The sequence below is a fragment of the Planococcus citri genome, chromosome 1, assembly GCF_950023065.1.
Source record: "Planococcus citri chromosome 1, ihPlaCitr1.1, whole genome shotgun sequence".
Lineage (NCBI taxonomy): Eukaryota > Metazoa > Arthropoda > Insecta > Hemiptera > Pseudococcidae > Planococcus > Planococcus citri.
The window spans coordinates 34,775,265-34,800,005 of record NC_088677.1 but is presented as its reverse complement, the minus strand read 5'-3'; the positions used below and the strand labels follow the sequence as shown (position 1 = coordinate 34,800,005).

General features: G+C 32.3%; 1 protein-coding gene across 3 annotated transcripts in view; it reads left to right on the top strand.

Annotated features, from left to right (window-relative positions):
- The window catches only part of LOC135831617 (clavesin-2), a 37,069-nt gene extending 12,372 nt beyond the window's left edge, over positions 1–24,697 (top strand). Inside the window, exons 1-8 of one of the 3 annotated variants that reach the window (XM_065344233.1) lie at positions 53–497; positions 18,486–18,665; positions 19,755–19,849; positions 20,674–20,827; positions 21,568–21,761; positions 23,220–23,330; positions 23,421–23,571; positions 24,116–24,697. In XM_065344233.1, coding sequence (XP_065200305.1) covers positions 461–497; positions 18,486–18,665; positions 19,755–19,849; positions 20,674–20,827; positions 21,568–21,761; positions 23,220–23,330; positions 23,421–23,571; positions 24,116–24,171 — 978 coding nt within the window. In that variant the 5' untranslated portion in view covers positions 53–460 and the 3' untranslated portion in view covers positions 24,172–24,697. Of the gene's footprint in view, positions 1–52; positions 498–7,048; positions 7,264–18,485; positions 18,666–19,754; positions 19,850–20,673; positions 20,828–21,567; positions 21,762–23,219; positions 23,331–23,420; positions 23,572–24,115 lie in introns of those variants that run through there. The other 2 variants (XM_065344234.1, XM_065344232.1) reach the window with 2 other exon arrangements.
- The last annotated feature ends 44 nt before the right edge of the window (positions 24,698–24,741 follow it).

Genomic DNA, 24,741 nt, shown 5'->3' with positions numbered 1-24,741 from the left:
AATCTCTTTAAGGTCGTGATCCGAGACAAATATTATAAATGGAAGTGGATCATCGAGTAAATTTCGCACTTGTGATCGGTTTTCGTTGAGTAGAAGCGCTCAATTTTCGTACAGTCGTCAGTCTGACAACGTCGGCTATATTCACGGTCAACCGCGGTATAAATTTCGAATCGTTTTAGGTGATGTGCTGTGTATCATTCTGTCATTAACGCGAATATTACTACCTAATTTCATTACCGTTTCGTCTCGGATGCGGTAGTTGTGGAGCCAAGACCAGCAAGATTAAACATCACTAGCGTTTTCGCGAAGCCGTCGCGGATACTGGTTTAATAAATACTCAATTTTTCGTCTTTATCCGAATTTTTTAATCTGTTTTTTTCTATTTTTAAATATTCGAATTGTTGATGAAGTGATCGGTGCATTTGGTGATCGATATTACCTGTGAATAATTCGAGCCAAAATGATTAAAATTGAGTGCCACAATGTTGATAAAAATGGTGAGTACCTAGACCTATACCTGCGTACATAAGATGAAACGTTCGTAGTATTAATTAGCCTAACTACCTACCTAACAACTATCTGCCTACCTGCTTGTTAGTCTGGTTCGGTGGTTATGTTTTACGATCAACGTAAAGAAAACATCGGCTTAGTAGGGTAAAAAAGTTGATCTGAAATCAAGGTAGCCGATATACTTAATTGTTTGAAAATAGGTATAATTTTCTATAAACTATTCTTGGTAAATTGTGTACCTATTCGAATGATGTGACTGAGATTGTTTCTTCAGGTGCCTACTCGGTTAAGTCGACAAAGATCAGCTCGTTAATTATATAATAATCACTGAACTGAATGCAAGATATTTGATTACATAATTATGTTATTTCGCGCCGAGTGAAAAGTTGAAATTATTATTTTTTCAATTTTACCGCTATATGGTTTATTATTATCATGTTTTTTTTCGAGATGAAAAATGAATTTATTAATTCAAGAGGTGGTGGCGTATGATTAAAATAATGCATCGCAAGAAAACTGAATTTACCTACAAATATATTTGTGTTGTGCAGGGTTCCCAAGAAGATCTAGTACAGGGTGCCCAGAAATATCGAGCACCCCTAAAAAAGTTTTCTACTAAAATACTTTGGTTGGTCACAGTGAATGATAATAATGATAGCACATGATTGGTTGTTGGACTGTAGAGATAACATTCCACCAATCATATGCATCTATTTCACGTTGCCAACCTACATTTTTAATGAAAAACTTTCTTTAGGGTACCCGATATTTCTGGACACCCTGTACCTGCTACATAATATTGTATAGGTAGTACTATAGGATAGGTAGAGATATGTACAGGTATAACTGAATAAAACTTGATATGTCTGAGAAACTACAAAAGAACTTACTCTCGGATAAATTTCATTTTTGGATATGTTGTTTAGACGGATATGGTTTTGATTGTCATTCTGCTAAAGCTAGAATTCACCAAAACAAAACAAAATTCTGTAGGACATTGTATTGTTTATATTTTACCTACTCTAGTGAAAAATGAACATTTGATTTTCTGAGTATTAGGTACCTTTGATTTATTTAACTTTTTTTCCATCAATACTAAAATCGTTGAAATTTTGATGAAATTGACTCAAAATTGCGATAAATTACGAATACTTATTTACGAATTTTATTTCATTTAAAAATCAGGTTGAAAGAGCTCATTATTATTTTTTTATGATAGTGAAGTTCATACTACGATTTAATAAACCCGAAATTTCAAGTGGAAAATCTCATTAAAAAGTACATACGAAATGCATTTTGCTAATATTTTAACTCAGTTTGACCACAGACAACTCGAATGCTTAATTTGAAAGCCAATGAAATATAAGGTTAGTACATGCAAATTCACGTGGATTTTTGAGACTTTCGTCTTTCTCAATAAAATTATTACCACGTAATGAAAAACAAAGAGGACGCAAACTTTTTAGTGCGGAAAACGTGTTAGTAATAAAAAAGACAATCAAGTGGAAAGACCCCCCACAGAAAATTGAGTGGAGGGAAGTGTGGTCAAATTATTACAAGTATACAAGGTGCTCAGCAAATTTTCTAGCCAGTTAATTATAATTACCAAAATGATTGAATTTCTAATTTCTTACTTCTTAATGATTTCCGGAGAAAAATCATGGAATATTTGTATCGAAATAGGTAATGAGTTTCTAAAGGGGGGGGGGGGGGTAGGAAAAATTCCTGAAAATTATTTTGGATAAAATAACTAATGCAGAAATACCAAAAATATCCCTAAAGATGCATTTCTTCAACTACATACTTATACGCAATGCGGAATTCATTGTTCCACAATGTCGTTTAAATTCCAGCCAATTAGTCTTAATTAAGTACCTACACCAGTTAAAGAATTTATGTAAAGCTTCAAAATAGAAATTTGCATAAATGCCTACTGCCTGCCCTATTGTTTTTTTATTTTTACTTGTTTTGATGAAAACACATTCGCTGAATATTTTTATATCGGAAGTAATGCCTTGATTTATTAATTTCACGAATTATTTAAAGGTCAAACTAACAGAATCGTTCACTTTATGAAATAATAATTATACATTATATGTATGTATAGCTGTCGCAGTGGTTTAATCCTTGTAAACATTCTTACAAAAATTATTCAAATAATTTCGATAAATTTTATGCGAATTCCATTTTTAACGTGTATTTGTTTAATAAATTATAAATAGGTACGTTTTTCTGCTATTTTTGTAAGTCGTATCTTTATCGTATATTGTAACCTGCCAACCTAATACCTATCCATCAGATTATCAATTTCATATTCGATAAAGTTCAAAACAAGAACACCTAAAATTTTTTTGCTCGGTCATTGACAATTATTGGTAGCCTAAATAAATATGATACCTATCTATTTATAAGTGGGTATATAAAGAAGAAAAAGTGTGGATAATTTTAAACTAAAGATTGAATACATCCTATGGTAGTTATAGTAGGTGCTTCTACTATTCAATATAGCAATATTATCATGTCTGGTAAAAACTTGCTTTATAAAGAAAGGTCGATGATCGATTACACGGAAAGACTTGGAAATCTTATCAACCTTCATTGGTTCGTTGCAGAGATGTATATATGTAACCTTCATCGAAAGTAACATCTTTTAATTTCATATGATCGGAAAATGAGTAGTTTCCGCAACAGTTTTGTGGTTGGAAAATATGTCTTTAACGCATCTATCTAAACACGTGCGGAAAGTAGTTACTTTCCTCCCTAGGGAGGAAAGTAACTGTTTTCCGCACATGTTTACAAATTCCAAATTAACAATTTTTAAAAATTTTAGCATTTATTTTCCTCTCATATGAAATTAAAATAGTATACGCGACAGGATTGGACAGTAACGCGATTAACTCGTGCGATTTAAGTCACTCGGCTTCGCCTCGCTCCTTAAACTTCGCACTCGTTAATCGCATACTTTCCGCTCCTGTCACGTAGTATACTATTTCTATCACTTTCTGAAACAAATACACATGTGAAAGCATCATTTGTATGTTGATATGCCAAATGCCTGTTGCCTGCATCTAAAACTAAGTTAAAGTAGATACTTACGTGATTTTTTCTATTTGAAAAAGAAAAATTTACATTGTACGTTAAGTTAAACACCACTGTAGATATTTTTTCATTTCCCAGGTCTCTGATTCCTCACAATGATTTGATTTTTTTTCGTGTTTGTTTTATTACATTATTTTTTTTATTGTAACCTTCGGTCACTGATTACGAATATTTGCTGTTGAACTTGTAGAGACTACAGACACTACAGACTAGATACAGAACCATTAAATCGCTTTTACCACTGCCGGTTATTTGTATGTATTAATGTATAGGTACTCACGTGTTTGGGAGATACTTCGTAGATATTTTGAGCTCGACTCATCAATATTTTACCAACATAAGTACGTAATGGACAGAGGTACTTATTCAATGTTTTTTCTCTTGATTGGGCACTTATTTTCACATAAAATACCTATTCTTCTATCCGATAGGTACCTAAGTACTTATAGAAAATAATTGGTCATTTCAAGTATTCGGCTTGTAAAATTATTTGTGGATACTTCTAACTACCTAAATCTTCAATAATTTTCTAATTGAAGCACTTGCTGCGTTATAGATTGGTTAATAATGAAGTTATTGAGAGATAAAAAGATAGGTACACGTGGGGTCATACACGCGGTGCCCAGAAATATCGGGTACCCCAAAGAAAGTTTTTCATTAAAAATATAGGTTGGCAACGTGAAATAGATGGATATGATTGGTGGAATGTTATCTCTCCAGTCCAACAACCAATCATGTGCTATCATTGCAGAAAACTTTTTTAGGAGTACCCGATATTTCTGAGCTCCCTGTATGAAATGGTAGGTATCTAGATTTACTATCTAAATTATTATTCAAAAATCGAATTTTTCGTCAACTCTATAGATATTTTTTGCAATGCTACCAACAAGAACTATCCCTTTTTTTGAAGCACGAAACTTTACTTTGAAAAAAAATTACTTTTAGATGAACCGTTATAAATTATGAATAATGTTGTTTTCCATTCAAGCAACTTACTTTTAGATAAAGATCAGCAGCATTATTCTCTCATATCATAAAACGCTTTCCTCTTATTAACATGATATTTGCATTAAATTTTTCATGATGGCGAGAAAACCTTTTGTGTAACTTGGAAAAATATTTCAGTTATCTTATTGAAAAACTGAGGGTCCTTGCAGGATTTTTGAATTTTTCGAAATGGTCTAAAAATTGTATTGCATAATAAAGTAAATGGAAAAATCACAAAAAAGTCAGTCGTTGCTTCAGAAATTGTTGTTTCTGGTCACATTTTGACGACGATCGCATTTTGAGATCCATTTCTGATATGAGATGTAAAACTCTGGAAATATTTCATTCCTATGTTTTGAGGACCACGTCGACCACGACCACTGGACTACTTAGTCAGAGGAGAACAGGGAACTTTTGAAACCTAATTTTTTGAAAATAAATTTGAAAAATTTCCATAAAGTTCTGAGACTTACTTTTCGATATGAGCCAAAAATATTTTTAGGGATTCAACTTATCAGAAATAAAAGCATCGAAAACTAAAAAAAAAAACAAAAAAAAAAAAACATCAAAAACTACCTTATTTACCTTGCATACGTAATTATTCGAAAAAAAAGTAGTCTCAAAACGCCATAGCATTAAGAATATGATCAAATTAATAATTAATAAATTCCTGAAATTTCAGTTTCTCATTCGCAATTTCTGAGATTTTATGGATTAATTGCACCAGGCCTCGCTTCCTATTTGAAGCCTCCAAATTGCTGACATTTTTTCACATACCTATAGGCATTTTGAACTAAATGTTCGTAAATTTCTATTGATAAGCAACATTTTATTCAATACAGGTTTGTGAGAAGGCAATTCAAGTTGTATTGCAATAAAAACGCTGGGTGGATAAAAATTTATCACGGGAGGCGTGAGCGTGACTCATCAACTCTTTTACGTCTGGATCTACGCTCGCTCTCGCCAACCCATGGCGGGAACCAACAGCACAAAATTGATAATAAAAGTTTTTTCTTGAGCTTGACATGTTTTGGATTTAATTTTTAAAAAAATTAAATTCTTCAGAAAAAATAAATGAAATGTACCTATACTAATGTTACATTAGAATGATTTTTTCATTTTTCTTGAGCTTGACATTTTTTGGATTTAATTTTTAAAAAAATTCTTCAGAAAAAATAAATGAAATGTACCTATACTAATGTTACATTAGAATGATTTTTTCATAAACATATCATATTATAGTTTCAGAAATATTTTTCGAATTTGTTTTGATTTCGTTTCAAAGTACAAATACTTAACTTATAAATTTTTTCAATATGAGAAAATGTTTCATTTTAGATGATTTTCTCATAAACATACCATGACTTTTGAAAATGTTTCTTTTATTTATTTCAGTTTTCTTTTGACGTTGGTACCTATTTTTTTTTTATTTTTCCATTACTAGTTATTTTTTTTTGTAGAATATTTTTATAGAATATTTTTTAGTTTAATTTTATGAGTTTTATAGTGACCTATTTTTTTTAATTATAAACTTTTATCTTATCTGCAGCCCTCATCCCCAAATTACCTCCACTTCATTGATTATCCGATTTATCCTAGTCTATTGATTTTTAATTAAAATCCTAAATTTCAAGTCGGAGCTGCGGTACAGTAAGTAACGTTCAATGATGGCAATATCATTCTGAATTTATGACGAGAGTTCTAGAATTTGAAAGGTAGGCAAATTGATGTTTTTTTGCCTTATTGTTAACTGTCTGTAACTTCTATAAGAAGTTCAATAAGTCTACTAATTCAGTTTTTTTTTTTTTTTTTTTTTTATTAAACTTTAACTGCAAGTAGCAGGCAAAATGAAATGATAACTGTTTTTCAAATAGTAAATTAAAAACATTTCACGAAATGTTTTTCCAAATTGTTCTGAATGACGTAAATGCGTTAATGGACACCACTCATTTATACACAGCTGAAGGTGCTTAAGAATTAAAAATTTGTCAGTAGGAATTGCATAAACTGCCTAAGTACTTGTACATATTAAGAATTTAAACAGATTGAAACATCCCAATACTTTTTTATTGATTAAAAACATCCTAAATCCTGAATAGTAATCCAAGCCAACATCAGATAACTGTATCCGGATTGGCAGTTCCTCATAAACAAAGTGTTGCTAATAATTTGGATTTTGGTCGAAATCGGATGAATCAGTCATTGAGCTCGGGTTATTTTTCCCAATAATATTGTGTGGTGGAAAACACCAATTTGGAAGGAATTTTTCAGAAGGTCGCGAGTGCATTCTGTACAGTGTATACATCCTCGATGGTATATAATTCTTCTATAAAATTACCACTAATCACGATGACGATATTAACCTCATTGTATCTGCCTCTTTCCCCTTCTTCAAAACTGTATTTTTTTCTAAAGAGAGCAGGCTAATGCGGGCGCGATGGTGTGCGTCGGTTCCTGAATCATAGCGGCTGTTTCTGTTCTGTAACGAGAAGTTGAAACTCGTCGTCGGCGTCGGTTTTAAGGTTAGTCAGTGAGTAAGCGAGCCGGAGTAAAGTTCACTTTTTCGCCGATTTTACGTTCACGATAGTGTGTAAATTTTTGAAATTTATTTGACTTAACGAAGTTTTGAATTATTTTCTTCAATGTGGACCACCGTCAAAATGAAAGGTACGTTATATGTTGGATTTATAAAACATCGTGTGTATAACCTTGGTTAAATTTTCTTCAAATTTTCCTCAACTTTGACGAACGAGAAAAAATTACTGCTGCGTAATTCCGTTTCTTTACATTAATTGCTTGCTGGAGATTTTTTATTAAAGAGTTTATGGGTCTTGATAATGTTATTATAGTAACTTACAATACTGATATTACCCTGTTTGTACACGTAAACGTACGTTTTAAATTTTAATTAATTGCTCTAGTGGTGCCCTGTTGCGTAATTTAATGCTTCGCGAAAATATCTGTTCGTAAAATTGATCTGCAGTTTCAAGTCTGCGTGCGATGGCATATTTTTATAGCGTTTTAAAATTTGTCTTTTATTATGCTGAGCTTTGATTTAGGAACATTTATGACAGCTTATTCGAATAGGCATGGTACATATCTGATTTGATTTATACTGAAACCCCAAGGATATTGAGAACCCCTAAAAGCAGAAATATTTTATTTTTTGGAAAATAATTTTTCAACGTTGTTTCGAAGGAGTTTCTCAAAAGCGAAACCAATTCCCACCTTCGAACTTGATATTCGAAACGATAGGTTGACCTTCGCAATGTACTCGTACTTAGACTTACCTATCTCGCATTGAAATGTGCCCTATTTGAAAACATTTTTATTTGAAAATTAGAAGCGCAAAAAGCGAAATTCATTCACTACTTACAGTGAAATCATCGGTAATGTGATTTCTGGCAAATCTTTTGGATGTTAACTCAAAAAAGATACTTTACATAACCACCTAAATTAAAATTAGAGAAGTGCTATTATAAGTTTGTTGTAGGTAAAAGTTGATAAATTTTTTAAAAAATGAAAAATTGTTTTTTTCCCATAATAACTTTTTGATAAGTAATTTTTGAAAGTTTTAAAAGTCATCTGATTCTGCGTTTTCAAAACTGAATTTTCTAGGTACCTAAATGAGTGTAAAGTATGCCTACAGGTCTTCTAGTGCCCTCCCCCATCTTCTCGTTTCTGTAAATCATAAAGACGATATTTCATTTCTCCAAGACATATTAAAATTGTTTCTTTTCATTTCTTTTTGTGTGAAAACAACGCATTTATTACGTACTTACCTATACGTCTTACACTTCAACAGAAGGCCTGCTCATGTTTTATATTTAAAGAAGCAGCCGCTTTCACCTCCTTCTTCTCCTCTCCTCAATAATATTAAATTGAGAAATTTGATTTGAGGTGTTTTCAGTCAACATATTGATGTATTAACCATAAATATACCTGATAAAACGATTTTCTTGGCTTCATAAAACAGAAAAATGTAAATTTTAAGACGAACTTTTTTTTTCTTGGTAAATCGTTGCTGCTTTGAGGATCATTCGGTACCTACCTATACCTACCTACTAGTTAGAAAAACTTGTGGTGAGGATTTCTTTATGGGAACGAATCGATATCTAGTTGTTTATTGGACAATAAATGTGAGTTTGTCAGTCTGCATAAAATTTTAACCAGGTTCGCATGTGTAAATTTTCCACAGCCTGTAAAAATGTCAGAAAAGTGGTTCGGAAAATGTGTCAATTTAGCTTTTAAGTGATGATATTAAAGTCGTTCGAGTATGCTTTCGCTTTCTTGATCTTCCACTCCTTCTTCCTAAAATTTTACTTCCATGGAATTGGTTGTTGAATCACAATCTGTGGGCTATTGAGAGACTTTTCACTTTCAGAATCTCCATCAAAGGTATACCTAGTTCCTATACTCAACTTATTTCAATCAATGCCTCGTTATTTGTGCTCTTTGTGAAGTGAAAAAACATTTAGACCCGGCTCTGGATGCTGGTTCTGGCCTCTGGGTTTGGGTACCTACTTAACTAAACGATACGTACAGCAGGTATACTACTCGTACTTAATGATCATGACGCGGATTATATTTTTTCGGCAAATTGCGCTACCGGCGCAATTCATTAGAAAGAAAAAGGTCATTAAAATATTGATTATGTCGGTGGTAATATTTCCGAATTAAAATTTGACCTAATAGGATTTTTTAAATGTCTCTTTATGTGTCTGCCTTCTGCTTACCTAACGACGATGCTCACTCAGAGACTGAACCCAAGTAGGTCTAGGTACATTATGACAAATTTTCCAGTTTTGTTACCGAAATAAAAAGCTGCCAATTTTCAAAGGTGGCGAATTGGAAACTGCTAAATAGAATAATTAACTTTCAAGTAGCTTCATTCAGTATTATTATTTTGATGCGATTATCAATGACGTTGAAAGATGAAAATTGTACACGCAACTGGTTAAGTGGGTGCTTACTGGGTGGGCCTTATTATCAAATTGTAAGTAATTTTTTTAAATTACCTATGTTTCATATTAGGTACCTATCTTATGATTGCTTATTTTATTGTGTGGGGAGAGGGGAAAATTGGTCGACTTTTAAAATTTTGCCTTTGTCTCCTTCTCCCCATCCTCTACAAAAAAGTTACAATGTATTTTACAATTATTCTAGATCAGATCGACAGTACCTTTTTTTTTTTTTTTTTTTTCGCTAACTTTCAATCACTGCTCTTCAACTCATATCCCCTAAACACTAACCTCAGCCACTCCTCAGATCACTTAACGCTCACTTCACCTCAACATGGCCGAAAGATTTCCCGTCCAAACACCTGAAAACCACTGACCAATGGTCAAGGGAACCTCACGCAAGGGATCCTTCGGCCCGGGGGCTTGGTGCCGAGGATTTTTTATTTTTATTTATTGTTTTAGAGGGAGGTTGATACCCGAAGGCTACTTTATACCAAACTCAGCTTTCTTGGTCAATTCCTTGAATTTTTTTTTATTTTCAAGTGGTCACTTTAGGGTACTTTTGGGTCACCTTTTTTGGATTTTTACAGTTTTACGTAAAATAGTCACTTTTTGATTGAAAAAAGGCAATTTAAAAAAATAAAAATTGACCATGTTTGGGCACTTTACCTTATTTTGAACAAAAATAGCAATTTGACTGAACTGTTTTTTATTGGAACTGTGCACAGGAGAAGACCTTCTTCCCCCCGCTTCTTACGGTGCTACCTCTAGAGGTACATCTTAGGTACATCTCATGAAACTCGACTACTTATTGAACATGCTCTGTGAAAAATCTCAATTTAAGATCTTCTTTTTCAACGAGGTGCTCCCAAGTGATTCCTAGACACGGCCATCAGTCTACGATAGAGTATAACGTCAGCTGTCAATTACGAATTAAATAATCTGATGTTGAAGTTAATGGAAAAAGTATGTCAGTGGAATTATTCCACTTCCTTATGAATGTAAAATCATGCACGGAGTTTATTTTTGTCCTGCTGTAGCTCGAGTATAAATGTAGCCTATATGGCAATTGTGCAACGTACACATGTGTGTGGTATGTATTGTACCTACGAAAAGTTTTTTTGAATAGAATTATCTTGTAACAACTCGGATAGTCCGTGAGTATATGCTCGGGAGTTTTCGATAGTTCACCTCGGTTGACATAATTATTCATGTACGAGTTTCAAATTGGACTCGACGTTAGGAAACAATTGATCCCATGTGGTTATCAGATTACCACATCGATGATGGCAAACGCGACTGAAGAGACCAGAGACGGGTTCTTCTTATTTTTACAGCAGCCGGTGGACCGAGTCACCAGTTGCCTGTTCTGGTCATGGTACGAATACTGGAGAAACTACAAATTGCATAAACTACTCGTTTTTCAACGTAATTACACCAAATATTTATGTACATAAGTATACTCGATTGAAAAATCGATTCAATGAGTTACTTGCTTTACTTACACGAGAAATTTATTTTATATAGGTAGGTGAGGTGTACAAGACAGGTACCTACTACGACGTTATGATTTTTTCCATCGCCATCTGCGTTGCTCTCTTTATTGTTTGTTAATCGGTCAATTTATCAAGTCTGGTTGAGTACTCGTAGTTGTACAAGCCTTTATCAACCGGTTTACTCGTATTTGCGCCAAATAATTAGCTGCTCGTGTTTTTAATTGTTCGTAAAATTTGCTGCTATCAAAAAAAAATTAACCCTGTAATTACTCATTTCGGCGTTGAACTTGAACGTGACTTTTAAATTAATAACGTGGCCATTCTTGGTTAGGTGAATTTCGTAGTTAGGGTTATCTACAAGTATATTTATGTAACACGGAATTGTATTATTGTGCTGTAGGTAGGTAAGTTACACGAGAAGGTGAAATTTGGGTGTAATTTTATTCGATATATTAAATTTCCTATTTGATATTCGTCGAAAGCAGCTGGATAAACTTGAGAATTGAATAAAGATGTTCCGGCAACGTTTTGTTTGGTTGTAATGTAAATATACATGCTACATGCTACATACATACTGCATACCTACGTACATCTTTTTTGGCACGATATACATTTTTCCACTTACTTACACCTGTAAAATTAGATATGTAAGAAACCGAGTGCTTATTCCGCGCACGATATTGGTTTAATAAGGTTCATTTATTATTTATGGGTTTCGAAACAGCGACAAACCTTGACAGTGAGAATTGTAAACTTGAAATTTGACGTACCATTGCCAATTCGATCATAGTGCAGAGTTTTAAACAACGCCCATAGCACAAACTGAGACTATGGTGAATCTACTGGTACATAGTAAGCAACGGATATGGAACCAAAAAAGGGAGGAGGGCGGTCTATAAAACATTAGATTGTTATTTTTACGAAAAAAAAAGAAAAGTGACCGGTTCAATTTTTTTTTTGGAAGTGGAGAAATCATCCAAAATCAGTCGTCAGGATTGACGAATATAATGATGTTTGGTTCTTGTTGTTGATTAACATTTGATTTTTTTGATTGATAATTGGTTTTGTTTTCATTTTTTAATTTCAACTCTGAACCGAGGGTTAAAAATCAGGGAAAATATCTTGCATCATTTCTCTTTTAGCTATTTAAAATTAACTTCAAATTGTTGAATGATTGAAAATAAACAGGGTACCCATCATTCAAATTCTTTGTTATTGTTAATACATACATGCAAATATTATCAGTACCTATTGAATTGGTTTCAAGATTTTTTGCTCAAATTTTTAAATAGATACTAGAGTACCTATTTCATAAGTAGATATTTAATTTTTTATGGCATTTTGATAATGTTAAACAATGTTTATGCAAGTTCTGCTGAATTTTTCCTCATTTTATTGAAAGGTTATTCATTTTTGTCCTAATTTTTAGTAGTCTTTTTTTTTAATTCTATAGTTATTTTTCAAAATTTCTTCCCATTATGATAATCATTTGGCCGATTTTTCTTGATATCATGTAAAATTTCAGGCTGTTTCAATATGCCAGTTCAACGATTTTATGATACCTCTTGCATGTAATTCTAACGAAATTTCATGCAATTTTGATATTTGGATATTTTTTGTAACTTTCAATACCTACCTACGTGTTGTTGTTGTTGTTTTTTTTGTAGTATTTTACTCAAACGACACGTTTAATTGTTTTTAGTTGTTTTTTTGGTAAGGTACCTTGGTAATTTGAACAAATTTTAACAGCACGTTGAGAACCAAAACTAAACGCTGCACAATTGAATGGCTGATTATTTTTAGTCTTCCATTCTGTAAAATGAAATTCATAAGTTGAATATTTAATTTATCAAATTAACCTGTGAATGAAGTTACTGAAAAAAAATTGGGTTTTGTGACCCTGACCTGACCCTGCAAAAACGTCGATATTTATTTTTATCTGAGAGCTCAAAATTACATCCAAATACCTACCTCTGCCTAACAACAATTTTTAAAAAAAACAAAGAACTAGAATAAACAGATATTCTAATGCAAGTATTTCAAGTTACTTAGTTATAAATTGGTACAAAATTTATCGTGTACCTAGTTAAATTACCTAACTACGTACAATTACACGATCATGATCATAGTATACCTACTTAATTTTTATAAAAATTAAAAGGACAATAATTCCGGAAACGAGATATTATCTCATAAAATGAAAAAAAAAAAAAAAAATAGCCGCGTATTGACATTGTATAATATTTTTCTGCCATAATTATCCTAGTCAGTCATAGTTATTCTTGTGTTCGTACTTCGTGAGCTTGTTTCCGGTAAAACTGAAATTCTACATAAATATAATATGACCGAGATCAGCTAGTGCAGAAATTACGTACTTTATGTACCCTGTTGTATCCCCCTTGACATATTTGCTATTCGCGTCTCTTCTTTAGTTAATTTATTTCGTCCAAATTATGTAATCTGCCATACAAATTTGGTATCTTTGTAAATCTCGATGCATTTACATGGATACGATTTGTATGCAGACTTTTCTTCTCGCTCGAGATGAATTTTATTGCGAAAAAATACAGGAAGGTAAGGAAATTTCTCAGACAACCAGCGGACCATGCACCAGAAATAAGTACCTACCTTCTTTTCTGGTTATTTTTGGTGATCAAAACACCGTAGTTTTTTTCGATAAAGAAATATTATTAGTCTAGTTTCATCATTACCTAATTCATTACGATGGCCATATTGAACATTATAGTGGGCTTTATTGTATCCATGTGTCATACGTAATTGTTCATCATCGCCAATCTCAGATAAGTACAATCGTCTATTTGCTAATGACGATGGTGGTACCCGAGCCTTATTCTATGAAAAGAACACGTGCTGATTGATAATTTATTTACGATTTTGTCCGTGTAAGTGTTGAGTAACATTATTGCTATGTAGTATGTGTACCATGAAGCTACATTATACGTGCTAGATTCCAATTCTTTTTTACGTATAGGCTGAGCTGATCAAGTTTAACCAAGTCGTGCTTTCAAATGTGTAATTTCTTAGGTTAGCTTAGCTGATGTTGAATCGACTGTTGCGATGTTACGATATTAAATCTGGATAGGATTTCTTCACAAGCTTCTCAGTGAAAATTCCCCCTGCACTTTCTCTTTCCATTGAAACATTCCTTAAAAGTTATAACGTCAATTGTGAAAAATTACCAACAGAATTACTCGTTCAATGTTTTTCCGTTGTGGAAATTTTAAAACTAATTTCATTTAGATGAATGAATTGATGAAAAAAAAAATCGAAGGAATCAAGTCGCCTAAAGCCGGATAGGTATTTGATAATTATGGTTTCTAATGAGCGGATATTGGTTCGTTTATTAGACTCGCGCTCGTGTCTCGTACAGTACATCACCTTATAGGTCATCAATGTTAAGTTGAAAGCCTTCAAAATTATCACCTAATTTAAAACACCCGATAGATAATATTTTTGGACACGTTATTGATTTGAAAAGCTCATCAACAGGAAAATCAATTGTAAATTTTAATCACTCCAAACTACCTACTTAAATTGTTTATTGAAAAATAATCGTATACTTGGTTTAGGTAGGTATCATTAAAAATCCTCCATGTATAGGAAATAAAAGTTGTCCCGAGTTACTCAACTTCAACATTTTATTATTTACGAGTATCAATATCTATCGGCGATAAGGAAAATGTCGCATTGTACCATCTAAATGACCTGACCTAGTTTTTATTTTGTTATTCGAAATTGATTTAAGTACCTCTAATACCTACCCAAATTTACCTGTATATATTTTTATGACCGAATTATAACGTCGTTTGACAACACCACCTGTAGAAGCATAGAATTGACATTTTCTGGAAATATTTCCGCGTATTAATGACGACGTTTAATTGTGTTGTTTTGAAAAGGAAATTGAATGCGATTGTTTTTGTGGTTATCATTGTACTTGCTTTGCGTTTGCGGTTTATTTCTTTTTATACGTATGAGATAAGGTTCAATGCTACGCGACTGAACGTTTGTATGAGTCATAAATTCTGCCTCTTCGTGTTCATTCGCATCCGTCTGTTGGAAGTTGGAATATGCCAGATATGTACATATTACATGGTGTATGTGAACTGGTATGAAAGTTTTAAAGAAATCATCAAGTACTAGATGTACTTTATACTTGATCACCTTTTACTTGATCAATGCGAAAAATCTGGATGAAGTATGTGCAAGTTCATTTGAAGCGAGGTTTTTTATTCGTTTTCAAATTGTTTTCCTCTTTTTTGGGCAAAAAAAGTATCATGAACATAATCAGGAGGAAAGGATACCTACATTTTTCTCTGTTTATTTTCTCAATGCATTTTATGTGAGCTGGATTACAGAATGTCGATGAGACAAATTCATCTGTTGAGAAATGATTTTTATTTCAATGAAATTTTTCGTTTATTTTCTTACTGTTTTTTTTTTTTTTTTTTTTTTTTGAAAGAATTGGAGTTGAAATTTTATAATGAGAAAAAAAAAACGAGATACAAACAAATCTCGTTGGTAACAAAATTACTTAGGATGAGATGTTTTACTGATTTGATAGAATTTTGATCGCGTGCTCTCAGACTCTCTCACCCCTGTTACTTACTTGATTGGTTCATTTTACCTTCAGCTTTTTCTCACGGATACCTTTGAAATTTCAATGAAAAATTAAATAAGTACTCACTTAATTTTCAATATATTCATTTTCTAGTGTGAAAGTTGTAGATTTATTCAGCTTCATTCATGAATCGTGACCTTAAACTAGAAATTGTAAAAATATTTTTAAAATAATGGTGATTTTTTTTTATTTGAAAAAATGTGATGCAGAATTTTAAAAAAAGAATTGCGGCTCTAAAATTGAAAAAAAGTTTCCTAGAAAAAAACATTTTGAAAATAAATGAAATCAGGTAGGTACCTGGAACCTACCACTTGAAAATTATTTATGGAAAGGATTTACAATTTTGTAGAATAGTTCTGTCAAAAAATCAAAGAAAGGAGAGGGTCCAAATTATTTGCTTTGAAAGATACACACATCTTACTTCAAAGATCATGGAACATATTTTAAATCACTGAAAACATTTCATTACTTACTGAAGTATAAAATTTCTTTATTTTGCCAAGCTCTGTTATGGAAAAATACAGAAGAGTAATTTTTTCGTTACCTTATGTAAGTTCTCATCTGCATCTTGCTTCTTCGAATAGGTAGGTATACCTACGGAGAGGAGGTAATTGAGTTGAAAACCAAGTGTAAAAAACTCATTTTTGATTTTCTCGTAATTTTGAACAAGATTTACTTTGACAAAAAAAAGGGAAGTGGAAAGTGATGATACGTGTAGGTACTTTTGATAGCTACACGTATACGAGTACATACTTATGTGCTTATTAGCATAATTTTGGAATAGAACCAAGGTTAAAGAGAGATGAACCAACTCCGACATTGAATATTTTTTCGTATTTATCTATATAATCCCATTCACTTAGAATAGTTGTAAGTTTAAGAGGTACCTACATTATTACGATGTAAATACGCATGCTTACACGGTTTCATGCTAATTATCGTCTTTCTTTTACCAACGTGTGGGATTATTCCAATATAAAGGAACAGTAGTGAAAAAAGATAGGAAAAACAGGAAATTTTTTATGATTGTCAATGAATGTAGAATATAATTATCAATTAGGTCCAAATAATTATCTCGTCATGTACTCCCATATTTATTTATCTTTGTTTAACTTGTTTGCTTATATGTAATGTCATTGTTTTGTAGAAGTAATTCAATTATCTCTTTTTTAGTATCGTTTTTTTGTGTGCTTGTTTTGAAGATGTTCGGATTAATTTTATGTTGGGATTCTCCTATGTATGTACATATATGAGTCATTATATCTGTGTTGGACGATAACCCCTATTACACATCATTTTTCTGCTTTAAAATCATATCCTCGAACCTTCCCTATACTCAATACCTACTCATACACCGAGTATCTCGAGTTTTCTGTTTATTTGTTTGTTAATTGCGCATAATTTTCTGATCAAACGCGGATACCTTGAGTGATTTTTCATTTTAATTTATTCCATGAAAGCGAGAAATGTCACCTCTGTTTGTACCTACTTATTTACTTATACCTACCTACCTACGTGAAAAGTCACCAAGTGAAATTTCCCGTTCACACCTAAAAGGAAATCAACGTCAACGTCAGAAAATTCGAGATTCGAGCTGTTCTAATAAAACCTCTCGATTAGTGGTTGGTTATTTCCAAACTGGTTTTTTAGCATGAATCATTCCAGAGCTTAAGTTATCTATAATGATTCTGATGGATAGAAATTCTCTGCTGAACGCACATGCGGTAATAACAAGTTTAAAGATCCGTTGGTGGATTTTTTTCTCATTAGACTCACAGTCGTAAGGTTTGTCAGACTAGGAATCTCTAGAGGAACCTGGGTAGTAATCCTAGTGGGCACCTAGGTTGATATTTGATACGCTGCAACTCTCTCGGCAACCAAATCATTTGTACGAAGGTTAAACGTCGGTGAACAAAAGCTAAAAATCATTGCTCGAGGAAGTCCGATGTGTACGCTATTTTACAGATAGATTTTTAACGACAGGTACCCATTTTTAACCAAGGCCCTATGACGGAATAATACTGCATTACGCATGTACATCTACATATTGTGTTGCTGGTAGTAAAGATAGGTATAGGTATAACCTGTACCTATATTATTAAGAAAACACCGCATTGGAAATGCGCAGTATCATTAGACAATCAAGCAATATACACGGCGATACGTGTAGATTGTTTTTTTTTTTACGTACCTGCGAGATTATTTTTAGTTATTTTATTCGTTATTCAACGTTTCCTCGCAATTAAGGCATATTTTTGAAAATCTAAAAATATATCTAGCTGTACAAGGGTGTACTTACCCAACTACCTATACAATTTTTTGAAATTCATCCCGCAATATTGTATAATAAACGTGATAATTACGAGCTCGTGAAAGATAATTACTCGTAACAATACAATTTACATTTTAAGTATCTAGTTTGAAAACATAAAAAAATGGATAGAATTAATGATACTGCAAAAATTGTTCGAAGAATTGAAATTTTACGTAGATAGAACTCGAGATATGCCATTGTTTCAGAGTGAAAAAAATTCTCAAAATTTTCCCTCAATACCTACACCTGCACATTTTTTCCGCGTGTTTATTATAGGTATTTCAAAATATGTAGACCTGTTTTTGTCTATTTTAAAGTAAACAATTTTTTACATTATTTTGGCCACTACTTTTGGCCACTACTTTTGGCCACTACTTAGGTTAGCTGTATTTCCTCAAAACTAAATATGTATAAGTAGATAACTTATAGTAGGTTAATTCAAATTCCATACTAACTAGATTTTATTTTATTTACAGAATCGGCGATCTTTCTGTCGAACTTGAAAGAATTGCCATCTTTGACAATAGGCGACCTTACTATCCGCTTGGAAACCGAGGATCCTTCGACAGAATTAAAAGAACTAGCGAGAAAGGAATTAAGAGAGACTCCGGAAGTGGTCGAAGCCGCCAAACAAGAACTGAGAGAATTGTTGAAAGGTAAATGTTAATTTATGTAATTTTTTTCTTCAAAGTAGGAGGGTAGACGAGAAATAGTTGTATGGTTGAGGTTTTTTTTTTACTTTAATTACTCGTCGTATGTTACTTATATACTTCGAATTCGATATTGAAATTCGCCAACATGTTGACCTCACTCAACGAACAAAGTATTTGTAAATGCAACCTATTGTTGCGTTATTTATCATAATTAATTTCAAATTTGCGTTGCGATATAAAAAAATTGCTCCGATGTGGTTTTGCAGGGTATCGTAAAAAAAAGTTTACGTCATCGGGTAAATACGATTAAAAATCTGGTATAAAAATGTGCTGTGTTATTTTCGAGTTGGCGTGTATAATTTTTACGACGAACGTCAATAGCCCTTGAATAATTATCGATCTATATGATTGTGTCTTAAACGTTAGGTATTAAACGATCTGTATCGAAGCTTGAATCGCGACAAAGTTGTTATCGATTTGAACATTCGTGATGTAAAAGATTGCCTGGCCTCTAAATATTGAGAAAAGTAGAAGAAATGAGGTGATTCATCGAAATTTTAATCAAAAACAACTACATTGAGAAAAATCTCTTTTTTGAGTCACATTTTCGAAAAAATTTCTAAAATACTGAAAAAATGCTGTTCCTACATTTGGAGAACGTTTCCTCTTCCTTCAGAAATTAACTAAAAAGAAGTTTCAATGTTGAATAATTTTTTTCTTTCTAAAACTTGGCTCAATCGAAAATGAATAGAAAAAGTTCTGAGGGTAGATACATCACGTTCTTCAATTTGAATTTTTGATAATTCTCAAAATAATGAAACTTGTTTATTGGTGGTTTTTCTGGGTGGGTGGGGGGGGGGGGGAAGTCTTTGTTAATCCCTAGCTAAAAATAGTTTATCCAGGTGGCTAAAAATCTCCATGATCAGGGTTCGCCAAACCGAAATCGGGAGCGAAATCGTAACCAAAAAAAAAAAAAAAAAGGTTAATCAGCATCTTTTTCGATTACTGGTATTCGAAACCGAAAAAAAAATGTGGAATCAATTTGGAAGTTATATTGCATGGATTTTTAATTCACAGTTTATTATTTTACAGCTGATCCTGAATTGAATGTACCTTTGGATAATGATGCTTGGCTGGTGCGATTTTTGAGACCAACGAAATTCTACCCCGAAAGTACTCACAGATTGGTAAGTTGTCTACATTTATCAATCTGTATTTTATCTATATTAGCCTACTTCTGTACCTCTATCGTACAATCGTATGTACAAAAGTAATGAAAACATTAAAAATCCAATCGTTAGTATACGTGCTCCTTGTATAGGCTACTGATTATTTCGTGCTCAGACGAAATTAGGCACCCAAATATTTTTATTTCGTAATTTCTTGGAAATTGTTTGGTTATGTTTCATCTCTATGAATACGAAATATTTTGATCATGATAAGGATAACGAATAATACTAAATACGACCACGTGATTCCTGTTGAACTACGAGTAAAATAGGTACCTAAAATCAGAGTAGGTAAGCTTAGATATGTATCATGTGCCTAATTATTCTCCGAAAAATTAGATGGTACATGCTACATACATAAGTACCTACATAGATAGATTAAAAATAAAACCTATCGAATGACGGCTCGTATCAAACGACTTAGTTACACAACCATTGTTAAATGTATCGACTATATCGAGGTTGATAACAATTTTTTTCCGAATTCGCAGATTAGTTGAATATTCATGTAAAAACTTGTTTTTGTATGAAATAAATCTTTTTTAAAATAACCCTTATAACTCATGTATTTACATTGGGTAGCTCTTCTGTTTGATAAACGTTTTTGAAAGGGAACCAGATTATCGAAAGCTTTAATATCTCGAGTACAAATAAACGTATGCGCCAAGAATAATTATTATAGATCGTTTTTTCTAAAAATACTCCCAAATTAACATTTACTTACTTATCATAATATCTGTAAAATAAGTACCTAGATAAATAATTTTAATTCTTTTTTGCAGATCAAAGATTATTACAAATTCAAATCTAAGCATAAAGATATCTATGACGGATTACTTCCAAGTCGCGAGAAAAATGTATTCGAACAAAACATCCTGTTAGTATTGCCAAATCGCGATCAACTAGGAAGACGTATTTTGGTTATCGAATTAGGAAGTAAGTTTCATTTCATCTAAAGGATATAGATATTATTATGCATACTTAGGTATACAATAATTTGTCTCTTGATATTATTTATACAAAATGAAAGAAACAATGCGTAAAACCTAAGATATGTACAGTGAACTCTCTATCAGGGGGTGAGGGAGGTGGATGAGACACCTCTCAGGCGAAAAATTAGTCGTCTCAGTCGCCCAAGTCGACTTGACTTGTCTCAGTCGTCCACCGGTAACTTGAACTAATTTTCTTCAGAGTACATTATTTCAGTACCTACTTATTTTCGAAAAAAATTTCGCCCTCGCTTCGCTTGGGCAAATACCAGTTTACCAGTTCCTGAGCCTTTTTGGATAATTTTTCTATGTAGATAACAGGCTCTAAAAACCTTTTAAAATGCGATTAAATCAAATATTTTCAAAGTTGAAAACTTGAAATTCATTTTGTGATGAATTGTTGAAATTGGAACTAAATTCATTTATTGTGAATGTACTCGCTTTTTTTACTAAAAGATGAAAATAAGTTCATTATTCGTCGTCGTATTTCAGTTATTTCAGTCGTCCAATCCATCTGTTTATCCCTCCACCCCCCTTACAGATCTGCTTCACGATGTCACTGGATAAGGGTCGGTTTATTAAAATTTCAACATTAAATTTGCAAACAACTTTACGTATACTTATTGATCATTAATCTATTGTTGAATTCAACCGAATGGTTTTTAATTTCATTTTTATGTATTTTAGAAAAATGGAAACCGAAAAAATGCTCTCTAGACGATGTTTTCAAAGGTATCGTATTATTTTTGGAAGCAGCCATGTACGAACCTTCTACTCAAATAGCCGGTGCTCAAGTTATCTTCGATATGGACGGTTTATCAATGCAACAAGCTTGGCAATTCACACCTGCATTTGCCAAAAGAATCGTCGACTGGCTACAAGTGAGTCGATATTATATTTTTCATTCGTCGATAGTCGATATATCAGACGTGTTTGGTGTTTTCACCGAATACGCCAGCCTATGTGACCGGAATACAAAATATCGATCCCTTTTAGGGCTACGATTTTTAGGAAGTGCGTGGTTTATGGTGTGTACCTAGCTGTGTAGCTACCTAGTGTACGTTTGAAAATTCACGTATTCAGCTTGATCAAACTGATATCGTTCATGGTGGGAGGTAACTGAGCAGGGTTTTGAAAATTGTGACGTCAATAGAGAATGATTATTTAATATAAAAAATCTCTGACCGGATAGATGAGTGGTGTTTTTATAAGAAAAACAATAGGTATACGAATGAATAGGTAGGTACTTGCTCAATAAGTGATTATACGCTCTGAATTAATAAGTATTTGACGAATACCTGAGATTTAACTGCGACGTAAGAAACTTCCTGATTGATGTTTACTCAACCAATGTTGTCAGATGTAGGGTTCGCTTTTTTGTAAAATATAATCTTAATTTTGTTTTTGAAATTTGAAATAGGATCAGGAATGGAAAAAAAGCTCTCTTTTTTAAGTCTAGGTACTCGAGCAATACCCACTCGAATTTATGCCTTCAAATTAGTCCAATCTGCCAAGTTAGTAAGTAGATACTTACTTCGAATTTTTTTTTTAATTTTGATCAAAATTGACAGTTCTTTTTTCATTTTTGTTTTTATCGAAAAAAGTCGAATTTTCCCCTCGAAAGCGCAAAGCGATCATTCATTTCCCTACCTACCTAATTTATTTCGAATGGAGGAATTCCTATCCTTCGTCAATTTTTTTCCTTCGAAACTCGATGAACTTTTGACATAAAAGTCATTAATTTTATTTAATTTGAGCCAAAAGTTAATCATCTTGTAACAATTCAATGTCTATTCATCCATCTAAACGTCAATAAAGAAATTCGGTGACATTATTTTTTCAATTTCGATGACAATGCGTTTTATTTATTTCATTGTAACTTGAAACAGTAGATGTACATATATTACATAGGTATTAGTAGGTACCAAACAAAAGTCGAGCTTAAACCTGTCTCAATCATGAATGCATAAACGATTAACCGTCAGAGATAGATATTGTTCTACTTTTCATTAACTTTGAGACTTGTTGAGTCACCGTAATGATTATCTACTAGTTCTGGCTTAAATTAATGACTCATTGTAATTGAGAATTCATTTTAGAAAACTTCCCTCCATTTTTTCTGGTAATGAAATTTTTTTACGTGGCTTATGAAAATTTAGATAACCTGATGTTTTGATTTGGCTGGACTGCTGGAGTACGTAGCATGGGGTAGCCCCCCTTTTTTTAAGCGTTTTGAGTGTAACCAGAGTCAATGGGCAAATTAGTTTTGGTTTTATAATTGATACCCTTATCTGCATCTCTATCCTCTATCTTAATACTTAATTTCACTTTTATTACAGGACAGCGTTGCCTTGAGAGTTAAAGGATTACATATCGTCAATCAACCATACGTATTCAACATGGTATTCTCCCTTTTCAAACCATTCTTAAGAGAAAAGCTACGAAGCAGAGTAAGTGAATTGTACTACTACACTTCAAAACTTTATTATGCGCTTTATTTTTGTTTTCTAACACCTAACAATTTTCTAAATCTGCTTCAGATATATTTCCACGGAACTGATCGTGATTCCCTACATCAGTACATTTCTGCCAAATGTCTCCCAGATGTCTACGGTGGTACTTTCCCGTTACCGAAAATTTCCAGTACCGAGTGGTATGAATTGTTAAAACATTGTGATGAAGAATATCAAGGTAAATATTTTCAAAAATTCGACGATATTACCTACTTGATATATTTTTTTTCATTTATGAGCCGAATTATCGTGGTCGATAAATCTAAACTGTACGAGTGAAAAGAAATTTTGATAATTCGTTCGAGTATAGCAATTTGCAATGCAAATTAACTTCCTAATGTAGGTAGGCAAGTAAAGGTGTATGTACAAGCTGGCAGACATGTGTGGATTAAAAATAAAAAAACTCGAACGTTCTAGTACCTACATAATACATTATACAAAATCACCCGATAAATTGGTTCGACCAATTCATAAATGAAGTACCTACAAGTTTCATGAGTAGTAAAGTTTTGTGAAAAGTGAAAATCTATTTGATGCGATGTTTTGATACCTAATTGCGAACGTTGCGAAATTTCAAGTCGAATCATCCAACACTTTTACAATTACACGACCTTGACTCTTGAGCTGCAGAAAAACACAATCGAATTTATAATAGGCTGTATAGTTATACTTACGTGTTTCAAGAAACATGTTTACAATGATTTTTTTTTACCTGTTTGCAGCTATTAATTCATACGGATTAGTTGTCGAAGATAAAAAGAAGAAATCCAAGCAGTAGAATCAAAGGACTGGGTAGATAGAATTTGAATCTGTGATTTGTACTAGATTTTGTCGACGTCCACTTTTTAATAATTTTACCATAAGATATAATTTTTAAAACGGTCCAACCTTTTCTTATTTTATTTATTTATTTTTTACCATTATTTATTATTTAATGAATATCTTATGAACTCGTATTAAAGATGTACCTACATTTATTTGTAATGTACTTATTCTCAATGTTCCATTCCGTGATTTTCTTTTTGTTTTTATTTTCTAAATAAATTAGAAAATTAAGTACCTATTTATAATATAATAATTAATTTAATTACATATGAATTTCGACTATTTATTGTTTTATTTATTATAAGGATACGTTTGAAAACGTATTAATTTATTATTTTTGTGGTTTTCGTTATGTTGTGAATTTACCGATGTGATAATTTGTTTTTATCGATGTAATCAAATAATCAAAAATTTATCACGAACAATTAAATTTATCATGTATCATTTTTTGAAAATTTAATTAAATATTTGTAATCTTTCGTGTTTTTTTTTCTTTGCAAAAATTTATTTGCAAACCTCTTTA